The 25,995-nt window shown below is 45.3% G+C and overlaps 1 protein-coding gene across 1 annotated transcript in view; it reads left to right on the forward strand.

Annotated features, from left to right (window-relative positions):
• Nucleotides 1-25,995, forward strand: part of LOC119157910 (dynein heavy chain 9, axonemal-like) — a 101,651-nt gene that overhangs the window by 34,473 nt on the left and 41,183 nt on the right. Inside the window, 5 exon segments of the mRNA XM_037409303.1 lie at nt 1,667-1,831; nt 4,203-4,343; nt 6,644-6,814; nt 8,693-8,815; nt 23,422-23,615. Of these exon segments, the coding sequence (XP_037265200.1) occupies nt 1,667-1,831; nt 4,203-4,343; nt 6,644-6,814; nt 8,693-8,815; nt 23,422-23,615 (794 nt within the window).

Consider the following 25,995-nt stretch of genomic DNA (forward strand, 5'->3'; position numbering starts at 1 on the left):
AAAAACAGCCGTTTATAACTGAAATACCAATAAAAGGCATGCTTCGGTGCACATTCTGCTGAACGCTTGGGTTGATGTTAACATGGAATGAGTGTGTGTGCAGCAAGTATATGAAATTTCAGGCCAAATATTGAAAGATGACTTATTAATGAAAGAGTTCATCTACTTAAAAACCTCTGACAACAGAACAAACTGGCTCCCTTGTGTGTTGTGGGATTGAAAGAGGTCGGGTCATATTTCTCATTTCTGGGGCTCTTCCAGACCCAGTAGGTAGTTGGAACGTGTGGGTATGTTTTCCAGCAACTGTCTTTGGAGCCTTAAATCATTTGGCTTATGACACTGAATCTGCTGTGTGCCAGTCGCCGTAGCCTTGTCTCAATTCCATGTGCACAGTGTCTGCTAATCCTTGGGGCTGGCTATTTTTGCAGGGCTGTAACACGCTCTTTTGCAAATTACTTGAATTTCTTGGTTGTGTCATTGAAATGCAGTCTGAGGATTTTAAACTGTGTTTCACACAGTAGTGTTCTACTACCAGAGCGTTCATGATTGACATAATTTACGTAAAGAATAGTCCACAGGCTTATATCTTAGCAGCATCCAAATCAGATGCACAGCTTTCCCACAGGATGTTTTCTGTGATAATGCTAAAAATAGGTGTTCACAGTAGGACCACATACTGGAATAACATAATACACCTGAAATCCAGGAAAGATGCCATTTCCTTGAGCAAACACTCAGAATAGGGCAATCACTTTTGATGGGAGAAAGCCTATTCTGGAGGATTGTTTCAGAAAGGAGCCAGATGAGTTGTTTTTTCCACCACGAAGAGCATTAATGACTGGTATTTCTGTGGAACAGAGGGAAATGGAACAAATGTTTGGGGAGAATGGAGGGGGCATTTCACAGAAATTGGAAGCGTGTGTATTTATAGGTATAATTCAGAAGGTCTGTCCTTGAGGCGGGATGGTTGTTACTGGTCCGTATCTGCTTGGCTGTCTTTGCGCTGAGTCTGCAGATCCTTTGGCAGGGGGACTTTGTCCTTGCAGGTACAGATTCTAGCACTGGAAGCCACTGGTCCCAGTGAGATCTAGAGGCCAGAATACAAATGGGAGCAGCAATGAAGTGAGGCTGTGACTTTGCCCTCAGCTCAGACACGCACCGTGCTCATCTCTGGACCCAAGTGACCTTGCTGAGGTTTTTGCCATCAGGTTGTAAGCCCGTGGTCCTCATTGCTGTGACTGGTGTTGGTGTGTAGAATCAAATGCAGAGGTTCACCAGGAGGGGTGAGAAGCAGCAAGGACTATCCAGGCTGACTTGAGCCCAGTAAATAAATACTTCTAACAAAGAGATGCAGGATATATGTTTGAGATGGGGCATGAAGGCCTTTTCCTCCTAATTAATTCCAAGAATTTTAATACATTTCTAGTGAAAGGGCTCGGTTCTCCTGCTACTTGCTGTGCTCTTCAGGGTTTCTCTGAGTTGATGGCTTGTTGGATATGGAGTCATCCCCAGAGCTCTGCCCATGCCCAGGAGTCACAGAGAGCAGGAGTAAGCAATATTGGACTGTAGCAACTGTCAGTTAGAAGCCTGTTCCCATGTGAAGGTGGTTAATCCTTACTCTACTGCGTGTTTTGTGGCTAAAGCTTTCTGAATTTGTTATTTGCAGTCAGATCTCACAAAGCAACAGAATGGATTCAAAATCACCTTGAAAACGTTAGAGGACAACTTGCTCTGTCGGCTGTCATCAGCATCTGGGAACTTCCTGGGAGACACAGCGTTGGTGGAGAACTTGGAGATCACTAAACAGACAGCTGCAGAAATTGAAGAGAAGGTACAAAGACAGTGATAGCCTAGAAAAAAGCATGTGTGCGATGTTATCTTTAAACATTTCTGGGTGGCATGTAACTTTACTCTGCCCATCTCTGCCCCTTTTGCTAAGTAGAGAGTAGCAAGTGGTATAAATTGAAGTGCTCTCCATTCTGGGCAGCTTCAGGCCATTTAGCTCTTTGGTGCTTTTGTATGTTAAATGGCCTATTTAAGACAAAGAGAAAACGTCAGTGCCTGATGTAAAGACAATAAAATTTACACAGTGTATCAAGGCAGCTTTAAACTGCTCCAGCATAATCCTGAATACATCACACTTCCTCAATTAAGTTGGATTTTAGTACTGACAAGGGACTGGAATCTGTTGAGTTTGCGATCTTGAGTAAATCTGCAAGAACTTGCATATTTCATACCCTTCCATTTCTGAGAGTATAAATCAGCGTTTGTATTAACTGTGCAGTGTCAGCATCGCCACCCACCCAGATCACCTTGCTGCCTGGCTGGGGTTAGTTAAATCCACAGTGGTTTTCCCCTGCCACTGAGGGAACCTGAGAAGTGTTTGTGGTACCAGGATTGTGATAGGATTCCTGTATGGCCATCCTCAACGGCTTCCCTCCCAGGTCCTCCCATCTTCACAGCCCACACTTGGCAACCTCCAGCCCACTGGCCCACGTTGCCTGGGTAAGTTACCCATGTGCTGGGGCCAGGATGGAGCTGTCTTTCACTTCCCAGTGCTGTAGCCCCAGCAAGGAATGAAGTGTTCCCCGTATTAAAAATGGAAGATATTTCTGCTAGCTGTTCATGGTACAGCAGATGCATGCATGTCTTTGAGGAGGGCTTGCTTGAACCCTCAAAGGAGATGTTGAAGGGATATTTTGACCTCACAAGCTTTGCATCTTCACCTTGAAGTGCTCCAATTTCTAAACAAGTTGTGGTAGTAAAACTGGTCACTGCCAGCTTTGTGGCAACAGAGATGAATTTTGGAGTTTGTACCTGGTTGTTATGAGTTTGGTACCACATGGAAAGCTGCCTCAGGGCCCCATTAGAGGTGGTCTTCTCCAGTCAACCTTTACTCTGTTCTTGATCTGTCTCCCTAAAGGAAAGTGTTCAGCCAACATTTTCCTTCCTATGGAAATTCTCCCTGCTTTATTTATGGAAAGCAGCTGACTTTCCCACTTCTGGCTTTGATTTTACTAGATTTATTAATTGTATGGGGGCTGGGGTAGCTAAAAGTTAGTTGTCTAGGTCTAACCTAGACTCTGGGCTCCCTTTATAGTCAGTGGAGAGACGTGTTTGCTGCCATAAGGGGGACTCATTTAATGGAGACAGGCGATGCGTGGCCCATGCGGATGCTTGTTTTTGCAGCAGATGTTGAAGCTGCTCTTTGGAGCACCCTGATATTGGAGTCCATCACTGCTCATCGGGATGTACAAACAGGCTTATCCCACAGATCCCAATGTGTTGGTTGTACACAACAGCACACAAGCTCAGTCTGTGCTTCGTTGGGAAGGTCCGATGCGCCCCAGCCGGACGTGCTCACACCAGCTCAGATCACACAGAGGGAGACCCAGTGGTGTGTGTTTTGGTGCAGGCTGTGCCCTGCCCTGGTGGCTTGTACAACATGTGCTGAGCCCTTTTCCGCCACATCCCTGCTGCGTGGCTTACTGAGCTAGCTGGCTCAGCACTGCCTCGGCAGCAGGTGGCTGAGTTGCAAGTTACGACTGTACATAGCCAGAGCCTAAACTACTCCCTGGGAGGCTCGAGGGTGTCCTTTTATGCTGCTGAAGGGGAATGAAAGAATGAACAGAACTGAGACAATAATGGGGTGAAGTATCTGCCAAAAGGATTTTCACCATGTCCATCACAGCACCTATGCAGACACTGGGCCAGCAAGGTAGGGATGTGTTAAACGCTGGTGAGGAAAGGCAGCAAATAGCCGTTATAAATTAGCAGTTCTCAGCCTTGGGGGAAGCTGCCTCAAAGCAGCACCAAGTCTGTGCAGCCCTGTGTTATTAATGACCTGCACAGGAGGGGGGCAATTAGCAGGAGAAACTCATTGATGAGAAACCCAATTCCAGTGACTAAAGAGCAGGGATCCTAGTGAGAAGCCTGGAGGGGGCTCAGGAAAAGAGAGAACTGGGCAGCAGGGTGGTAAATGCAGTTCAACGGAGAATGTGCTGTAGGAAGGGGAATGCTGGGGGTGGGTGGCTCAAGCCCGGCTGCACCGTGGGTCAGAGGGTGGGGGCTGCTCCCTGCAGCGGTCGCATGCGGGTTGCCCGCTGCTTGGTCTTTGTGGCAGATGTCAACCCTCCTCTGGGCTGCAGACCCAATTCATCAAAATGCTTTCACGGTAATTTTGTTCTGTGTTTTCCTCCCAGGTCCAGGAGTCCAAGGTGACAGAAACCAAGCTCAACGAGGCCAGAGAGCACTACCGACCTGCCGCCGCACGGGCCTCTCTGCTGTACTTCACCATGAACGACCTCCACGCCATCCACCCCATGTACCAGTTCTCTCTGAAGGTGCTGTCCCCAGGGGCTGTGGAAGGTGGTGCCGCTGCTTCTCTCCCTAACTGAGGTTCAGAGCCATCATCCTGAGCCTCTTGGGGATGTTTGAGCTCCCAGACAAAAAGACCATCTAACCTAAACCATTCTGCTGATTTGGTTTTACGGAAAAGTTTCCCATAATATATTCCTTTGTGCATCTGCTTAAGATACATTACTCTTAACTTGTGTTTTAACGGTGTTTAGCACTCATTGGGGAAGATTTTTGTCCAAAACTCACTGCAAATGCTGAGTCGGGCATGGTCTTCACTGCTGCGGTGGAAGGAGCAGTGTTTCAGCAGCACCTGCCACGATGACCCCATGAGGGGTGGCCAGATGGAAATGTCCCTGCGTTGAGCTGAGTGGGCCGGGGTCCCTGCTTGGCTCTGGATTTGCCAGCCAGCCCACCGCAGGTGGTTGGGTGGGATCGGGTTAGATGGGCTTACGTTAGCTTTGCTTTCTTTTGCTTGGCTCCTTCCTAAGCAGTCGAAGTCTCATGTAAAGACACAGTCTGACATGCAGGTGCTGCCCAAGGCACGGGGGAAATCTTGGTCCCTGTGTGGTTTCTAAGGACCTACCTGCTGCAGTAAGTCTGGGAGCGCAGACCATGCCTTGGCAGGGCGCTCCCAGCAGGTCTGGCCCGTAGAAACCCACGGGCCTTTCAGGTATTTATCAGAGTTCTGGTTTTAATAAATGGATAGACCTTTTTTTATCACAGGAGAAAGATTTTTTTTTTTTTTTTTTGGGGGGGGGGAGGGTTAAATGAGATGGCATCCTAGTCTAGAACTTCTTCCAAACAATTTCTTAACTTGACAAGTGACCTGGAAAAAGTAATTGAGAAGAGAATACAACATATTGAGCCTCATCCACAAATAAGTTTTTCTTTTTGGTATCTGCGACTCGTATGTTGAAGTAATTTTGCCCAGAAAACACACGGAATATCTTTTGTGCAAGGGTGCCCTCTGAAAGATTCATTCCTTACACATACATAATAGATACAGGAGTTTCTGAGGTTTCACCTTTAATCTTCATCTTCTGTTTTTTGTTTGTTTTATGTTTTCCAGTTAACATTAGTAATGTGTATAAATACACAGAAAATTATTGGGTGAAATGTTTTTATCTAATACATTCTGATGACAGATCATAAAACATTGTGTAAAGATGCACAGAGATGATTTTAAAATACTTACCACACAGCTAGAAGCCCATTATAAATTAGAGCAAACAAGATTTATATGCTACTACGCAGCGTGTTTTAACACAATTTAAAGAAATGTTAAGAGGGAAAATGCATTCTGCAATTATTTAATAATGCAGTAGGTATCAGTGTTACTTTAATTTGTTGAGGCATTGCTTTTCCTTTGCAGAACCCTAAAAATAATGCTGCCAACACAGTCGTGCCTCATCCAGTTAGTGCTATTAATTTGTGTTGGCCTGGTTATTTCCTATTAGCTGGGTCCCAGTATACAGAGCCTTTGCATTGCTAATCAAGACTTAGGCAATTTTTTTTCTTTTTCTTTTTGCAGTTGCATTTGATAATTTGCTAATGGGTTTTCTCTGGACAGCTTTGGAAGTGCTTTGTCTTCTCTCATTTAGACCAGAAATGTTACAAGAATCCTTAGTACCCTTATATATGAGCATCATTCTTGATACATTCACCTATCCCCAAGGAGACTTTACTGACTGATTAAGATGACGTCCTACCTGCCCTTCTCAGCTTGTCCTTTGCTGAATCCAGACAGTGAAATACTTATGGGACTATTCCTTGTATTTGTGGGAGTTGCTTTTTTCTAAGTTGAAATATATGGCAAATGGGAAGTATGCTTTCCTCTGGGAATGCCACTATCTTTTGGTTTAACATTTGCAGAGAAAGTGGACTGTGTAATCCCCACATGAGAACACATTTGGCCAGAGACATGTTTCTTATATGCACTGTGTCTTAATGCAGTCTCTGCGCTACTTTGTCAAGCCCGGGAGAGCGCAGTGTCACAGGGAATGTCATCACTGCCTGCCTGCATGCTCCTGAAAAAGCAGCTAAAGAAAAGGTACAGGGTCTGGTCTCCAGATGTGTTCCCCTGTCTCCTGGAGCTGGTGGGCCACACTGCTGGGCAGGTGGGGATGCTCTGAGGATTCTTTGAGGATGCTTTGGACATGCTTTGTCTGTGACCTTAGAGACACAGTATCTGAATTGGCTTCATTTAATTGCAACAATTCAGGTGATACCCAGGAGCATGCAAAGAGCATCTAGAAACACCAGTGTCCTGTGTCTCCCCACCTAGGCGTTCAGAATCGTGTTCCAGAAAGCTGTTGAGAGGGCAGCCCCGGCCGAGAGCCTGGCGGTGCGTGTGCTGAACCTCATCGACAGCATTACCTTCTCCGTCTTCCAGTACACAGCCCGGGGGCTGTTCGAGTGTGATAAATTGACCTACACCGCTCAAGTTACCTTCCAGGTAAACACCACCATTCCATGCCATTTGCATGCAATGATTTATGTTACAGGCAAAGATATTGGCACGCAGGGAAAGCTCGAACTGTCACAGCTGTGGCCTTCAGCATCAGAGCAGCAAATACAAAGGCTGGGGAACTGATTTTCCTCTCTGCCTCTCTTGCTGATAACAGTCACAGATGCTGTGTTTGATTTGCATTATGCTGACAAATGGTTGGTTGAGAGAGTAATACCTGCTTGCAGAACCGAAGAAAAAGGATAAAGCAAGCTGGTCTTGAAGGCTTATTGCTTTTACCGAAAAGAAATGCTTGCTACGTAACTGCTGGGTTTTGTCTAGTGTGTTAGTATAATTTTCAGTCTATGATCTGAGGAAGGAGACCTTTGTATATCCCTGTGCTGAAATCCAGTTCAATCAACAAACAGTGCTTGGCATGATGTTGCGAAGTTGTTAATAAGTTTGTGCAGTGAATGACCATGAAAATGCCCTGACATGTAGAATACAGATACGAACCAAGTTTGAACGGTTGAAACACTGTGCAGGTCTAGTTAACCTTGATCCAGTGACTGCCATGATTTTTTTAATTCTACGTAACAAAAACAGTATGTCTAAAAGGGAAAGTAAGTATATATATATATGCACACATATATCTACATATGTAAAATATGCACTCTAACAATATATTCTGTTAGTAAAATGCGTGTAAAAAGTCAGCTCATATTTTTCAACATCGGCTTTAATTCTGACCCAAAGGTTACCTGCATTTTCTAATATAGATCTCTGAATAAAGTATTTAAGTAGCACACGTTGTGCTCGTAACTACACTAAGCACTAAAAATACTTAATGGTTCACTTTAAGCTGTCTGGAAAACCAGCATCTGCAGTTTTGGTGTGTGGAGGCAGCTGAGTGACGAGGCACAGTGTAATGCCATGTAAAGAAGCAGTTGGCTCTTGAACTGGGTGCCTCGTTGCCACCGTTGGTGGCAGAGATGCCAGGCACACTTCAGATGCCATTGCTAGGAGGCAATCGTGAGATACAGTCTAGGATCTGTGACAAGTAAATGACACATCCACCACTCCAGCACCGTTCTTTTTCCACCCACAATTGGTGTTCATGGTTTTGGAGTTTATCTCTGAGATTTCAGAAGTCTGGCAGTGCACTTGGAGCAGTGGCTCCAGCTGGGCTCATGAGCATGCATGGCTTTCCAGAATTACCTCGAACATTGTTTTGGTGGCCTTACTCCAGGTATTCCCAAAAGCCGCCGTTGGTGGTAAAAACATTGGTAGGAGCTGAATGGCCCAGGTGCTCTCCAGTGTTTGAGACCTCAGGGACCTGCTTATTCTCTTGATGCATGTACCAGAACGGGGTTTTTTGTTTGTTTGGTTTTGTTTTGTTAGTTTTTCAAAATGCTGTCAGTATGTTTTAACTTAATTTCTAAATTGAACAAGACAGTGAGAGAGGCATAAGACCTTGGCAGCATGCCCTAGGGATGCATGCTCTGGTTCCTCTCAAGACAGTTCTCTGTTCTCTGGCTGCAGACACCAAGCACCGGGACCTGCAGCACACCCTGCAGCCTGAGTCTCTGCTGGCAGGGACTTCTCACTGTGCTCTCTATGAACTTGGATCACAGCCCTTGCTACAGAGTTTTCCCAAATTTTGGTCCTCTTGTGTTGCCAATCTCCATACTTGTTCCTGGTCTTTTTTTTTAGGGAGACCCAAAGCACTTTCATGGTATGTTTCATCACCCCCCTCCAACATGTGGCACTAACTACTTTTTAGCCACACATTTGGCAGCTACATGAGTTGAATAATTAATCTGCTAGAGTATATTGCTGCTCTGTAACCTGGCTACTCAAGGATATCTTGCTTGTTTGGAATCGCAGATACTTCTGATGAATAAAGAAATCAACGCAGTAGAACTGGATTTCCTACTGAGGTACCCAGCACAGACTGGAGTCACAAGCCCTGTGGAGTTCCTGTCTAATCACTCTTGGGGAGGAATCAAGGTATCTGTTTCACTTGAACTGTGTGCCCTCAGCATCCCTTATCTCTAAACACCTTTCAGCAGCCTTCAGGTTGGTCGTTATAGCATTTGGTGAACAAAGTTCGGACCATACATGAGAAGTAGCACAAAAATGCCCCAGAAGTGTAGAGTTCTGTAGGTACAAAGTAGGACAAGAATGTTGGGGCCAGTTATATTTAATATCTTTATTGATGACCTGGACAAGGGGATCGAGTGCACCCTCAGGCAGCTTGCAGATGAGACCAAGCTGGAGGGGAGTGTTGATGTGCCGGAGGGCAGGAGGCTCTGCAGGGGGGTCTGGGCAGCCTGGACTGATGGGCCAAGGCCAATTGTAGGTGGTTCAACACTGCTCCATGCCAGGTCCTGCCCGCGGGTCACAGCAGCCCCAGCAGCGCTGCAGGCTGGGGCAGGGGGCTGGGAAGCTGCCCGGAGGGAAAGGGCCTGGGGGGGCTGGCTGACGGCCGGCTGGGCATGAGCCCCCAGTGAGCCCAGGTGGCCAAGGTGGCCAATAGCATCCTGGCTTGTGTCTGAGACAGCGTGGCCAGCAGGACCAGGGCAGTGACTGTCCCCCTGTACTGGGCACTGGTGCAGCTGCACCTCGAACCCCGGGTTCAGCTCTGGGCCCCTCGCTCCAAGAGGGACGCAGAGGGGCTGGAGCGTGTCCAGGGATGGGCAGGGGGCTGGGGAAGGGGCTGGGGCACCATCTGATGGGGGGCGGCTGTGGGAGCTGGGGGTGTTCAGCCTGGAGAGGTGATGGCTCAGGGGGGACCTGGTCACTCTCTACAGCTGCCTGACAGGGGCTGTAGGCAGGGTGTGTGTGTGGGGGGGGTGTCTCTTCGCCCAGGTAACAAGTGACAGGACAAGAGGAAACAGCCTCCAGCTGCACCAGGGCAGGTTTAGACTGGGTATTAGGAAAAATGTCTTCACTAAAAAGGTGGTCAGGCACTGGAACAGGCTGCCCAGGGAGGTGGTGTAGTCATCATCCCTGGAGGTATTAAAAAAATGCATAGATGTGGTCCTTAGGGACATGGTTTAGTGGTGGACATGGCAGTCCTGCATTAATGGTTGAACTTGATGACCTTAAAGGTCTTTTCCAGCCTAATGAGTCTGATTCTATACAAGACCGACTTTGTGGGCTCTTCTTGACTGTACCCCTAATAATCTGTGTGTCCCCAAGAAGGTGAATGTTCCCTCTGAGCTTTAGGCTTCTCTGTGAGACAGGAATAAGAATATCCTCTGGGTTTTGTGGTTTGTAGATTGTAAAGGACATGGAGATCTTTGCTGTATTTGGGAGGTGGTAGGAATTTAAGGTAGATAGACCCATGTGCAGAGATGTGCTGGGGACAGGGGAGTGACAGCTGCCAGTAGTTCTGCAGAAAAATACTGTCATGGCCATGAGAAGGTCTAACAGCTAACATGTATTTAGACTGAAAGGTGAGGAAGAGATGTGAGTTATCCCATCTTTGCTCCCATTTGTCAACAAAAGTGAATTGTGCTAGATTTGGACCTGAATCAGCAGTGTCTGATTTGTTTTTTTGGAAGGGGTCAAAATGTTCTTCAAGTTAGGCATGCTCAATCACACCTTGCTGGAACTGAGATTGTATCTTTTGTTTTATTGTAGCTTCTGATCAATCTCAGGCACCTGCTGTGATTTAAGAATCGGTTTTATTTCTAGCATTCTGCCTGTGTGGGACATTTCTCTGCTGCTGTATAGTAGGGAGTGAAGATATCCTGGTTTCATTGGGGTATTTCTCAAATTTTCATCTGGGACATTGGGTTTTCCCTTTCTCTCCCTTCCATTGTGCTGCACAGGGAATGTATCTGGTTCCTGGAGGGTAACCAGACAAAATATCTTAATCCAGGCTCAAGACATCTCTGATACTCTTTTCTGGTTTGTGTTGTTTTGTGGGACTTCCCAGAGGTTTGCAGGAGGTCCAGCTTGTGGTGCCACATGCCTTCTAGGCAAGCACACCCTAGGCACAGGGCAAATGCTGTCTTTTAAGGTAACACGGAGACAGAGCTCTGAGTTGCAGACTGCAGTTCAGAACTCAGATGAAGCTGATGTTTCTCACCCAGGCCACCCATAGTGACTTCAGTAGCATGGAACAATTCATGACAGACCTGTCTGCCCTGAGCAGGAGTTGCCATCTCCATCTCTTCACTGGCAGCGAGGACAGGGCCTCTGCCTCGTTCTGCGCACACATGCTCTCGCTCGTGTTGAAAATGTCACAATCACATTTTCAGCTGTAAACCAAGCTTCAAAGGACTCACTAAACCAGCCTTGTTCATCCTCTGAAAGGTGTACATCCATAATAATGGATGTATGAAAAAAAAATTTCTACAACCTTTCTTTAATCATCTGCTGTTTGGCGGTGGTGTTTTGCTGTTCAGACAGCAGCAGCTTTATTTTTGTTTCTCCTTTGAAGACAAATTAAATGGATGCATAGGGTCAACACACGCAATCAGGGAAACTTGGCCATCAACCCACGAAATATGGGCTTTGCAACAGCATATTTTGTTGTTGGGCTGTGCAGTCTGTATAGATGGTAGATGTACATACATGTTATTGCTTGAAATCTCAGGCTTTCCCAACTCTGCTCTGTCCCTGCCAGCGTTCAGCATGGGGATATACAGGGTGAACGGTGCAGTTCAGTTCCTCTGGAGTCCTTTTTGATTGGTGTTCTTCACTGCTTGGGAGCATCCTACACTGCAGAACTTCTTTCTACTTCAGTCTTCTAAGTTTCCTCTGGAAGGTGAACTTCCTTCCACCATAGGTTTCAGAGGTTTTGGGCTCTGATTCTCATTTTGGAGATCCTTTTATGCATCTTAGGAAACACATTACTCTTGTAATGCCCAAGGATGCCTTTGCTAGTCCTGCCTGCAGATGGTGCATTTTCCAGGTAGATACCATCTGAGTTTGCAGAGCTTTCTTTGTGAAAGCATCCCTTCTGTTCTGGCTGTTTCCATCCAATGTGGGCGAAACGGCCTTTCATGTTCCCTGCATGCTGCACCATGATCGCTGCAGCTGCCTCACTGCTGTGATGAAGTCGGTACAGTTGCTGGCTCATGCTCACAAACACCAGAAGGAACACCAACTCCCAGTCATTCGTTCCTCAGACTTTAATCTTGCATCACTGTTTGACATGTGCAGGAGAACAGGTATTTCTGTGCGTAGTGTCAGGGTACGTAGCAGATGCTCTCCGAACCTGCCCCGAGACCTGCAGTAAGGAACTCAAACATCAGAGCTCAAACGCGGTCAGGGGCATCGCTGAACAAAGGCTTCACCCCTTCCAGCAGCATCAGCCACGTGCCCCAGCTTCATCCCCGCAGCAGCCTGCGCGCTCTCAGCCCTGGTCCATCCCCAACTGCTGCAGTGTCAGGTACTTATCACGTAGTTGGCGTGTGCATGGTGTAGCTGGAGACCTGTCCCAAGGTAGGCAGGAACTGAGAGTGCAGTGTCACCTGAAGTGGCCTGACAATAACCGATTCTCTTTGAGCTGAGCCCTTCCCACTCAGCAGCTTCTTCCCCACTGAGTCTCTTGGGGGTTGTGGTTGAGATGGAAATTACGTGATGCCAAGAAACGCTGCTCTGCATCTCCACTTTTGCCAAGCTGTGGGTTAGCAGGGTGTAAATATGTCCGAGTGTGCTGCACACGTCGGGTGTTTCCAGCCTCAGGTGCATCTGCTGTCCCCACGAGCTGCACGTCTGAGAGCTGCAGTCACCGGTCAATAATCTGTGCTAATTTGATGTATTTCAGGAATTTCAGATAGTGGATTCTATATTATCAGATACTGAATACTCTTCAGATTGTCTTTTGTGATGATTGTAATATAGATTTTGCTATAAATAATACAGCTCATGTCAACTTTATTAGTGTTTATTGTCTATTAACGAGTGTTGGTTTATTAGCCTTGGAGTTTTTGGCAACTCAAGTTACTTGAGGCATGGTTTTAGTACAATCACATTTTGTCACAGACTGCTATAATTAGGTTAATTAGTCATGGCTTCTACACAGCTTATTAGCAGGCTAAAATCTCCTTTTCTTTCATCAGGAAGATTAAGTGCTGTAATAAATTGTTTCTTCAACAAAGCTTGAGCAAAGTACATTTCAGATTCATATTTCAAATTCGAAGTGGAATTTAGCATTCTGCTAATTTTTCACAGAAACATTGAAAATGCTCCTGCACAAAGTGCTCCTCCTGCCAGGGGTTTCAGGCCAAGACAGTAGTGCTAGAAGAAATCAGTATTGATATTTGTGGCCCGTTCTGTGCCTCCCATTTTGGACACGATAACTTCAAAGGAAACTTCATTAAATGTTAAGGATTCTGGGCATGCAAATAGCCTTGTGTGGCTTGGCTTATTATTTATTGTTGTTGTTTGATTAATTATATATATAGGCTAATAGTCCTTTGCAGTTGTACAGCTGTTCTCAGCTCACCATGCTGGAGGATCTGACACGTGTTAATGATTTAGTCTTCCAGTTTCTTTTAAGTTTGGTAAAAAGTTTCACAGAGCTTTTTGCTGCCATGTGTGTGCCAGGGAAGCTCAGTATTTACCACTGAACGAAGAAACCCACGTACCGGTCCAGAAGGGCATGGTTTGTAGGGAAGTGAAATATCTTTTATTAGGTCTGCTGATAGACTTGGAAAAAAAAATAGGTAAGTTCCAGGCTTTTTAGTACTTCTTTAAGCCTGAAACAGGAATTGAATTCAAACTAAGTACAGGTCGAGGAAAAACTGCTCTGAGCTTTAACTTGATTCTGTTCATCAATCAGCCTGTGTGTGGGAGAAGGCAGCCTCTGCGGAGCCCCCGCGGAGGCACATGAGTTAGCTCTGGAGCAAGGGGAGATGTTAGCAAAGGACACAGCCATTAGCCTTAGTGCAAATACTGCCTCTGGGTCATTGAAGAGTTAGTTAAGAGCAGGAAGGGAAGAAAATTGTGTCATTTAATGAAAGCAGTGCCTTTGCGGAGTCCCCGGCTCTGGCATTCAACAGAGTGGGTCGTTTCAGTTCTAAGGCCTGTCTCTAGCAGGTACTTAATAGTGATCTCTCTCTCGAGGCCAACAGTATTCTTTTATTCTTAATGAGGTTTTCTGTCTTTTTTCCAATTTCCTTTATTGCAGTATCGTATACTTTCCTCACCCTCTGCATTCCCAGTACTTAGCTTGGAAGTTTTTATTTCTGCTGGTACTTCTGAAAAAGTTTTTAGTGTGCATGCAAGGTTGTCCGTTTCTCCTGCCTTGGCTGCCGGGTGCCTTGTGGTCTTCCTGCCCTTGCGGGCACACCTTGGGCCACGCAGGTGTGATGCTGCTACTGCTCGAGCTGCACAGGACGTCACAGCCACATGCAAATAACCATTTTGGTTCTTGTTGCATGATTGAACTTCACATAAAATCAGTGTACAGATTGTCCTCTTCAGGGGTTTTGCCCCATATTTTTTTTTTTCTTCTTTCCTTCACTGGAAGGTCTTCTGTGTCGTAAGATGGAAATGTTGATACCTAGATGGGAGGTGAGTGTTCTCTGAATTGACGCACTGTGATTCCTTCAAACCCCGTGCGACGCAGTCTGCTTGTTGAGCTGTTCTTCAGTTATCTGCAGGGCTGAGGCAGACAGCTCCCATCATGGTTCTGCTCTGAGCATGGATATAGAAAGTAAAATGGGCCAGCAGTTGTTTTCTGGCCCTGGCAGCACCTGAATCCATACAGTGAAACTCCCCTCACCTCCCAAACCAGAGAGACCTCATATATTGTTTACTGTGGGCAGTCTCTGGACTGTCCTACCACCTGGGCTATCTCCAGGCATTTCCTGAGGGCAGGTGAGTTCATCAAAGTCAAATATAAGCCAGCAAAATAGTAGTAACCTCTGTGGCTCATGGTGAGCTTGTGCCTGGACCTCTCCTGCAGCCACAGATTTGTGAGCCAGATCAGCAGGCAAGAAAAAAGTGTGTGACTTCTCACTGTACGAGTGTGCTGGGTCTGAGATAAGCAAATAGAAATTCCATCTCCCCGTAGTCTGAGACAACCTGGCTCTGGAACAGCTTTATAGATGCCTGAGCATGGTTTTTGGTCCTGAGCTAATACAATCTGCCCGTCAGCGGGGCTTATTCTCTTAGGCAAAACCTCACACGAGGCATAGTTACACACCTTCTGTTCAGAGCCCAGTGCCAAAAGACCATGCCTGTGCTCAGCACCACAGTCTGTGTTTGCCTACACATGAATGTTCCCAGAGTCAAGCTGGACTCTTCTTGAGCTTCACCACTACTAATAAAGCTAGTGGTTATACCCTTATGGTCTTTGTTTTCATGGTTGCCTTGGCCAAAACCAGCCCTTTTCAGAAGATGAGAGTGGCTTCAGACCACTGGGACTGGCTGAAGGTTGGCACAGATTTCCCTGTGACCCCAGTGATCTCTGCTGTGACATTGGTGCTCCAGCTCCCTCCTTGTCGGGGAGCTGTGTCCAAGCTGCCTCGTGGCCTTACGCCTCCTGCAGAGCCGTGGTCCCCGATGAACCGTGTGTGCATCTGGCTGTCACCGCAGCAGCCTGTTCCCACAGGGTGGATGCAGGCAGCTCTGGATCTCTTTTGCACAGATACGCGTTTCCCAAGTCTGATTTTCTTTGTGATATTTTCTGCAGTGCCTCTTCATTGCTGAATGCAGATGTGTTGCCCAGGATAAGTGAAGCTAGTTAATATACAGCAAGAATACACCTGGCCAGCTTGGATTACTTCTTCATCCCAATCATTTCCCTCATCTTTTTCTGAAGAGGAAGAATTTTCATTATGTAGATATGAAAACGCTACTGAAAGGGCATTGTTTAATAAATGTGATGTTGAATAATGAGCTCTAAATACTGAATTCAGCTTTCGAGGAGGAGAACAGCAGTAGACAAAGTAGTATATTAACTCCATATTTATAATTTTGCAGAATGCAGATGATAAGATTGCGTGTGTGGCTTATGAGATAAAATACCGAATCATATATTTCACATTTAAGAAAACTGGATTTTTTTGACAAAAGAACAGAAATGTCTCTTCCAACTTTCACTTTTTGTACTTTTTAGGCACTGAAATTTTTCATTCTTGTCAAAGATTCATTGTGACACAATCTGCTGCCTATATTGTGTTTTTTGCGCATAAGCAAAATCCTTTGATCAGACCGGTCAGATATGGAAGGCTTGCAGCTCACCGCTTCCCATGTACGTTCGGAATTGTTATTATGTCAGAAAATCATAGCCTTAATTAAACACTTTCCATTAACTCAGTTCTTCAGATGTACAGCCTATTAGTGCATCTTTGATAGAAGACATTGATTATGATACTTCAATGTGCATTTATCTGCTCTCACCTAGAAGTTACCTAAGGACATTCATCTGAACTCACCAGCACTCAAATTTTACAGAAATATTTCCAATGTCTTGCAGAAATTCTACTTGAGAACATTTTTTTCTTTTTTCTTTTTTTTTTTTTTATTTTTCCTTTGTTAACCTGCTGGCTAACGATCTGATGGTTATCTGAAATACAGCAGAGATTTTGATCAATCAGGTATTTAAAGGTGTGCTTTGTTGGTTTGATTGCAGAGTGGAAATTGAGGTTTTCCATATGTCTTTACAGCAGTGTCAGCCTCTGTCCTTCACTCTCAAACCACCCATGGCATAAAGCCTGCTGTCAGCCAGTCATTTTAAATGTAAAATTTATTTCACCTTCTAAATGAAACATTTACTTCCCTTAGCTTCCATCAGAGATACCTTTTAGATATCAAATTATCTTTTTTAGATATTTTGTATCTTCTGAAGTCCTGTTGCTTTGCCTACAAAACCAGAAAAAAAAGTCAGTTGCACTGCACTCCTGTAAAGATGCTGGTGGACTGTGGACCCAGGAGTGACCGCAGAGAGGTCTGGAGGCTGAGCTCTGCTAGCAGCTAAGGGCTTGCAAGCAGCCATGCTATTTTGGACAGGGTGTACTGTACCTGGGTCTGTAGGATGCCTTTGGAAAGGTAATGAAGGCAAATGGTTTGCATCTGCCTCCTCTTTATTAGTTCTTCCTTTGCCATAAAGGGCCTGCTGGAGCTCCTTATTTCTGTAATGTGGTAGAGCTCACAAACGTTGCCTTTGCATAGCGGTGTTGGTTCACGAGAACAGCTGTGAGGACTGCAGGCCAGGTGCTTGGCTGACTTTCAGCTGGGAATGATCTCTGGAACTCTGATGGTTACACCAAGACTTCACCTGAGGCATGTGAGTTGGCCTTTGATGGAGGCACTCACAGTCTGTGTATCATCCCCACTGTGTGATCACAGTGCACCAGTGGACCACAGTATCACCAGTATCTGGAGAGGGGCATCCTGGCGCAATGAACGTAGTCTGAGAGCGCCTTAGGGATGCACTTCTCACTTCACTCTGAGTTGGCCAAGGCTCTGCTGGAGTCTGGTTTGATCTCTGAGTATTGTGTTTAAAGAAGGATGAAGACCTTCTGGAGACAGGATAGAGAAGAGCAGTGAGAAGTATCAGATACCTGAAAACATCACTGTGAGAAGAGACTGAGGTGAGGGAGAAGGGAAAGTGTTATGTCTGAGGGCCTGAAGACTGAGGAGACAGGAGGGTATGACCTTCAAAAAGTGTCTTCTGAAGGGGAAAGAAATTGGTTGTCTGTACCAGTAAAGAGTAAAGCAAGGTGCATCTCAAAGTACTGCAAGAAAGGTTCACACCAGACATTTGGAAGGTAGTAGTGGTGGAGGGTGGTGAAGGGCAGGCACAGGTTGCTTGTGGCGTCTGTCATGGAGGTTGTTCGAGCAGGTCGTGACCATGTGCAGGGTTATGGCAGAGGCCTGAGCACACCAGCTCTCAGATGAGAAGCTCTGCAGCTTATTTTCTCTTCTAGTCTGCTTGCCTGTTCTCAGGGCCATTCTGCTGTGGTGCCACCATGAAACCTTGGATGAGACCATTGCTGCGGGACCCCTGATTAAGGGACGAGTACATAGGTGTGTGTATATGTATGTATATCAGGATACAGAACCATGGACTTTGAGAGCCTTCCAGCAGTGACATCCTGGAACGGATGCTTCAGTGAGCACTTCCAGCCCATGAGATGTATTTTCTCTTTAAGTTCTGCTGTGCGTTGGTCCATGGTGATGGCCCATCTGTGATTTATAACAGGCAAATTGAGGTAACGTTTCAGAAATACACCAGTACCAACTTTCAGCTGTGATCAGGGACCCAAGGCCACCTTCTGGTTCTGGCTGCGTACCCCCCGTTTGCTGGAGAGCATCAGAGTGAAGAGGAAAGGTGGAGAGTGTGGCTTGGCAGAGCAGCCTGGCTTTGCAAGGCCCCTTCTCCAAACCACTTGAACAACCTTTGCAGAAAATACAGGTAAAACGTCAATATGAATCTAGCTGTGAAACATCTCAGGCAAAATTATGAAAATTTGGTGGGTGGTTATAAGCAATTAGAATACAAAGATTATGACTAAATATCATTTCTGTTGCTGACCTTTCCTACCCAGTGGAGCTGTCTGTAAGAACGTGCTGGTAGGAAAGACCCGAGTGCTGAAGCCATGGCTTTCTGATTTATGATACAGGCTTCACTGGTAGTTTTCCAAGACCAATTGGTCTCCTCAGACCACAAGCCCAATCATAAGGTGTTTGCATTTTGTGATGCTCTAGGAAGGATGCTACAGATAAACAGGATGTTTTGGTATAGTGACTTGTCATGGCACTACACGCTTTTTAACCCCGGTCTAATTTAGATGAACAGACAGGGGCATACAGGGCAGTCAGCTTGTCAGTCAGCTTTTTTGAAAGATATAAGGAGGATTAAAATAACATTTTTTTGTATTGAAAGGTGACTGAAGTTTGGCAAACCCATCACATCTGTAGTTTTACCTTTGGTAGAGGTTTTTCTTGTGAGTTGAATAATTCAGGTAGTGCAGCTAAACAGAAAAAAACACCTTCAGTGAATGAATAATACAAACCCAAACCTAGTATGGGAAAGATGGCAAATAATCCATCATTTTCAACATTAATTCTTCTAGTTAACAGTAGTATTCAAATGGAGTAATTCATCTGCCTGTATGTCTGCTTCCTGAATGATCCAATCTATCAACTCAAGCCAGATGCAGGTCTGACTTCACCATTCTTCCAGGAGCTGTCCTGCTCCAGCTGTGGGGATGCTGGTTTTCCTAATGACATTTGGGCCACCTGCAGAAAATGAAGGAAAGAAATTACGAATATTTGCAGAAACCCGTATAAGCAGAACTCATAGTGCATGTGGATGGTGTAAGACCTTTATAAGAGGGTGTTTGGAAGATGCACGAAGTTCCCCAAGCATCAGGCATTCATGCAGCTGCTTTGCTTTAACCCTGCTGCAAAAATTCACGCATGAGCTGCTTCGAAGCCTACAGCCCATGTACATGCAGTAGCAGTGACATCAGACCTTTGAAGTTTTTCTTTTCACTAAAGGCTCAGCCCATGCTGGAGGCAGCAAGCAATGAGGGGAAACTGTGTGTCACCTCGTAGCGCCCACCTGCCTGGGGCTGCTCCCTGTGCCCCCGAGGCACTGCCTCTGCAAAGACCCCCCTGCCCCCCCCGACTCTCTGAAGGGCTGTGTGTTAAGGACGCCTTGTAAGCACACCAGCACTTGCTCTGTGATGGCAACTAGGATTTCTTCCTCAAAGCCAATGGCTGATACATGTTGTATTTCCTACAGCTGTGGGGGGAAAGGGAGTACTTTGCATTTGTGAATGTGTGAAATTCACAATCTGCTGACATACCAGCTCCGGTTTAGAGCTGGTTCTGACTTAGATGAGAAGCTGTCAAAGGAAACCAAAGTGATAAAGCAAGATGTCTGTGATTGAGTGAATGAAAAATTGTTTTCTCTGAGAAAACAATTATCCTTGCCTTGACGTGGTGTGAAGGGTCCTGTTTGGCTGGCAAAGTCTCTGTTTGAGATACAAACTCAAGATTCTCCTGTTTCAGCCATCAGAGATTATTATAGTGGGGGTCGCAAAGATGGGGACTGGAGTCCTCCAGCCCTTTTGATCATACTTAATTTTGATCAATGTTTTTTGTTTCTCTCAATTTCCATGACAACTCCAATTGACAAATGTATTCTTCATTACGTTGACAACACCAGCCGTGGTGCCCAGGTTGATGTGTAGTACCCATCTGCTGTCCCGGTGCACCGTTCCTGCTTTTACTCCTGCTGCTTGGAGACAGTGATATGTTATTGTTGGTCTATGCTGCTTGGAAAATTTCACAGCGGAGGTATTGAAAAGCAATTAATATTCACAGAAAGATTACTGATTGAGATAGCTTTCACTGCACCAGCTTTTAAATAGCAGCATTATTAATATCATCGCCCCTAATAAATGCAATTAAAATTGTTGACTAATGAAAATTTTAGTGTTAATTTATATAATGCAGACTTCATACTTGCAATTAGAGCTTTCTTGATTCTGCAACATGTTGTTCAGGGAGAGAGAGACCATCATCTCTGATTACATGTCTGTCATTTAGTAAGAAGAAAGCAATTTTTCAGAGTCTCCCTTGTTAACATCAGCCAAGAGACTTCTCGAAGCAACAGCAGCCAAAGTTCTGAAGTGGTATTTTAAGTAAGTAACTTCAAAAGTCAACAGCATTAGGATGTTTTATATAAGCACTTGCACTGATGAATCCGCTGAATCCAGCGTTTGCCATTGTATCGTGTTCAGCTATGAGAGGTGCATCAAATATATTGATTGCTGCAAGGATGAGGTTTGGCAGATCAGAATAGCTGGCACTGCTCCTGTGAACTGGCTTCTCATGTTCTGTGCTCTGGTTTCTGGTTTGCCATAAAAAAATGGGCTATGGCACTGGGTTTGGAGCAAGTACTTCTGCCGCTGACATTTCTCCATGTTAGTGCTGATTCACACATGGCAACGTCTGTTGGATCACCACTTTGCTCACAGTCTTATTCCTGAAATCCTCAGGATCCCTGGGAGTTTGGCATGGGCACGGTCGGTGCCGTATTGAGTTGGTCCGTGCCGGAGCTGCGCAGTGGTGTTGCAGGCACTCTGCTCTTCCCTGCGCCTTTTGGGGCGGTATTGATGAAATTGTGACCGTGGGTAAGGCTTGATTCATTGCAGAAGTATTTATAGCAGTATCTGCGAGTACTTCTCTGCCTGTAGCTCTAATTTTGGCCCTAGAGCATACGCCTTGTGAGGAAAGGTAGAGGAATTTGTCCAGCTATGAGATGACAGAGCCAAACTCTCCATGTTATCGACAGTGAATGTACAAAGGGATCCCCTGTGACAGTTGCAGGTAGAGAGGTTCAGTTTGAACGCAGTTGTTTGTTTGAGTTTTTTAAAATATCTTCTTTACCAGGAGGGCAGTACAGCTCTACAACAGGGCACCCAGAGAGGCTGAGGGGCTTCATCTCAGAGGGCAGCATGTTGGTGGGCAAAGCCATGGCTGCCCTGCTCTAGTGCCAGCTGCAGTTGTAGCCCGAGCACGAGGCTGGACTAGACGCCTCCAGAGGTTCCTTCCAGCCACTGCTTCTGCGATGCTGCGAGTGCATATTCCGCAAACATCCTGGGTCAGCGGCACCCACTGGGACCAGCTTCACAACCTCTTTCTCTCTGCCAGCTACAGGCATTCCCACTGCTAAATATGTGAGCTTATTTGTTATAAACCCCCTTTTTTTGACACCTCCCTTCCCTTTGTTAGCTGTCTGTGTTGAAGTACAGCTTCTAACTAAATTCAGTTTACTAGAAAAAGCAAATTTTTTCATTACTCTTGCTTTCTCATTGGGAAACCTTTCCCGTGGTTTTTAGACCAGAGTGGCCTCCAGTGTCTTCTGCCTCATTTGCAACAGCATCGCGTCCAAGGCAATCTCTCAGCACTTCTGTCAGGGCATTTGCATGACTTTCAAAACCCTGTGGCAAGCCGTATTTTTTCACTTGATCTGAACAAGGTGTGACACCAGCATTTTTTAAGAAGCTTTCTCAGTTTCTTTCCACAGTGAAGCTATATGGCATGTGAGCTGGAGCCTTAATCGTGCAGAACACCTCTGCCCATCAAGAAGCTTCTGCTTCTCTCTGAGTGTGCCCTTCTGTTTCTATAGAAAATAACTCATTCACTGTCTTTTATACTTCACTTATCTTTTCCACTTCTGTTCAACTGCTTACAGCTTCAGATTATGCAAAATGCTCTGAAGATGTTTGTTTCAGCGAGAATTTTTCTTGAAATCCAGAAGAACCTTACAAGCTGTGCGATATGTTTTGCCACTTGTATGAAAGATAATTTGGATTCTTTACTTCTCTGCATAACATTTATAGTTGCCACTTTCTAGCTACAAAATCTAGCTACGTTTTTCGTTGTAGTTATCATGTATTTATTGCTTTGCTCCATTGTTCTTTGGGGCATTCTTCAGCTACCTATTTCTGCTGCAGACTTGTAGCACCAAGAAGTTAATCTACGTGTGCATTTGGCGAGTACAAACCTGGGCAATTTGATTTTTACAGTAGCACAGTATGGTATGCATGCTTGTACGAAGAAAGCACCCACCCATTTGCAGTTTGCACTGCGTTTATTGAGATTTGTGGCTCCATGGTCACCATGACTGCGTGGTGAAGTCTCGAGTTGTGGTTTCAGAGTGTGTGCACCAGACTATGCAGATAGAGAGATATACACATGGGGGAATAGGGAGAGAAAAATAACTGCATGTGTGTAAAGATGAAGATAATTAACATTCTAACTGTGAAATCCCTTAAAAAAAGTGTTTTGGTGAGCATGGCTTACCTAACTCTCTGTTTATCTTTGGATACTGAGTATCCTAGATACAAAAGCACATTTTTCCATCAGTTGTGATTTTTTGCTGCACAGTTCTCTTTGTGTCTCATGAAGTGGTAAGGACATTGTTTGCAGAGCTGCGGCTCACGGGAATGCCAGCAATGTGCTCTGCTATCAGACATGGGCTCAAAATTCCCAGCTCCCAACCAAATCAGGTATTTCTAGGATAACTGACAGCAGCAAGTCCTTGTAACCTGAGTTTTTTCAGTTCTGGTTTCAAAAGAGGAGAGCAGATTTCTCCCTGCTTTGGGTTATGGAGAACTGCACTGGGGGCAATGCCAACTTCTTTCATCCTGTCCTGCATTGCCACTTCCAGAATCCCATGTCTCGGCACCCGTGCTGCAGGAAGAAAGCCTGGATGCCATGCGTGCCTTCACGGGCTGGGGAAGGGCATTGCTGTGACATGGGTGCCAGTATCAGGGAAGGCTCTGTTGAATACAGCATGATTTTAGAGCTGACGTTCCGTGGATGACCTTGAGATGCATTTCAGTTCAGGAGATCTTTTGCAAGCATGAAACTACCCTCAGTCATAGGTTCCTGTGGCCTTGCACATGGGCCAGTTTGATTGCTGTTCCTGTGGCAATGTGCTGGCAACAGGGTTGGGAAAAGGTGAATGAGCAAAGGCTGGTCCTGGTGGGGCTCTGGCTGTGCTTCCCAGGCTCCAGCTACGACCCTTCTGGTGGAGCAAAACACAAACAGTCAGTACTGTTAGGAATACTGTTCGGAGACGTGTAGGGTTGCTCCTTTGAAGACCTTCCTTCATTTTTTTGCAGGCGCTCTCATCCATGGAGGAATTCAGAAACCTGGATCGGGATATTGAGGGGTCTGCAAAACGGTGGAAGAAATTTGTTGAATCGGAGTGTCCCGAAAAGGAGAAGTTCCCTCAGGAATGGAAGAACAAGTCAGCTCTGCAGCGCCTGTGCATAATGAGAGCCATTCGCCCCGACCGCATGACCTACGCTGTCAGGTGGGGATGCTGCCACTACCGCTGTGATGCTCATTAGCAGGCAGCTTTGGGTCTGTGTCCTCTAGGGAACAGGAGTAATTCAGGAATATGGTTAGCTTTATTGTAGAATGTGAGTTCTGCAAAATTATTTCCTATAAAGGAATCTGCTGAATGAGTTGCCTCTGAACTCTACAAGATAGTCAACGCATTTAACTGGAATTTCCCGCTTAGGGAGATCTAACCCCCACACCACCAACAGTGATGGAGCAGTAGATCCAGCACTGGATGGTGGGAAGCAGAGATGCCAAGTCAGAAATGAGCATCACCGTACAGGTGTTACGTGTCTGCTAGAGCCTTTCAATCATCAATACAGCTTCTAGAGTTGATTAAGGCTGATTTTGGTTAGTAGATCCTTTAGAGCTGTTCCTTAGGCACAAGAATAAAGTGTAGAAGTAAAACAAAGTCTTACAGAGGTTTTCCTTTTATTTTTTTCCTGTAAAATGAAAAATGTATGTGATGTTAGTCCTGAAAGTTGTAGTTGTAAATTATGTAGTGAAGGTAACTAGGCGAGTCTAAACCTCATGAAGGTATGCAAAAGCAATATGCTTGTTCCAGGAGAACCTAAAGGTCTTTCACTCCATTAGGACTTGTTTTTCCCTTCTCGGTCCTAGTAGCCCATGATTTGACATTTCTGCAATGTCTCTCATGCTACTGCCTCTCAAATAGTTTATATTGCTCTGCCATCTGGCATGTGCACATATATGGGTGCATGTAGCAGATTGTATTACTCGATGTATGAACTAGTTTTCTGGTTGCACTTTAAAATTCACAGAAAAATGCAGACAAGACTGAGTGAAGTCTGCCTGTGGTCAGTGTTACTATGTTTTATAAAAACAAATACTATAATTTATCATGATCATACCATTCTAAACCATCACCTTTTTCATTTCTAATTCTTTTAGGGCTGGGTTGTCCATGTGGTCTCTCAACTGAAGATTGCTTTTCCTGTTGTTGATTAGTTTGAGTAAAATAAGCTTTTGTTTTCTGAACTTTTAATGCATATTTAATTTAAGTTAAATTCATTTATTTCAATAAAAAGGTGGGACTCATATACATCAAAAATAACTAGAACATTAAGTTTCAACACCTTTCATATTGCTTTTTTTATGAAAAGGTAAAGTAATCCAAGTTCAAAAGCTTGGCTGGATATTTTTAGGGTCTGGACATTTCGAGCTTTTCCAGTTGCAGAAGAATATTTCAATTTGTTTTGTTTCTCATCTAGAAGTAGGCTAGAATGTAAACATGTGCAAAGAGCAACAATTCACAGCGCCTTCCCAAAGACCTTGTTTGTAGATGTTTGTGACTAAAATTCTTCTTGAAATACACGATAGTCAGACACTAAGCCTGAAAGGCTCAAGAAGAGCTTTTGTTTAGGGAAATCTCATATCCCCAAAGCAAATGTGAAACTATTGGTGGTAACGATGGCAGCCAAACTGTGTTTGACTTCCTGGTTCCTCCTTGGTAGGATCACACTCCTCGGAGCCTTCTTCGGCCAGCAGCTTGGCTAAGATGGGCACTGTTCCCTTAGCGAAGGAATCTGCTGCTCCTGAGAGCTCCACCTCTCTGGCAAACGTGCGAGTCTGTTCATGTGTCCTTCTCACGTCTGTCAGTGAAGCCCGGTGCTCTGATGTGGGAAGGAAAAGTAGTCTTTGGATTGAGCCCTAATACAGAGAGCATTCCCGACAGCCACCACACAAAAGGCTAATGGTCACCTGGTGTCTCATTTTCCTAAGCACAGTCAAAGTTGTGCTGTGTCTGTTTGTGACCCTTCAAAAAGTTGGGGGGCTTGTAGAGCACTGGGGAGCTGCTTGCTCTGACCATGAGGATGTCAGCTCAACACCCCTACTTGGTAGCTCCCATGCTTCCACATCCACGATGAGGTCAGATCAGTCCAGCTACTACTAGCAAGGTATAACTTGGTCATGGTGAAGTCCTTCCAAGAGCACTGGTACTTCTGGCTTGAGGGATAGATCTTTGAAACCATGTGGAAGGACTAGGGTCTCTTAGTTATGACTTTTCAGATAAAGGACCTTAGGCACCTGTGGCTTCATATAACCTAGAAAAGCAGTAAGCCAGTCATTTGTCCTGCAGGGTATTTTTGCTTTTTGTTCTGTCACCATTTCTCAAATCCTACCATTTACACTGTGAACCACCCCTATGAACACCTTGTTTGGAAGACCCCAGGAGTAGGCACTCTTGCAGTCCTGTCTCGGAGGGCAGGTCTCCCTTTCCTGCACGTGTGGTCCATTTCAAATTCTCCAAGTCACATTGGTTGTGTTTCTGAATCTCCAAGGCATCATTTCAGAGAGCTTGAGCCTTCATGTAAAAAAACAACGTTGTG

Source organism: Falco rusticolus, chromosome 1, assembly GCF_015220075.1.
Source record: "Falco rusticolus isolate bFalRus1 chromosome 1, bFalRus1.pri, whole genome shotgun sequence".
Taxonomy (NCBI): Eukaryota; Metazoa; Chordata; class Aves; order Falconiformes; family Falconidae; genus Falco; species Falco rusticolus.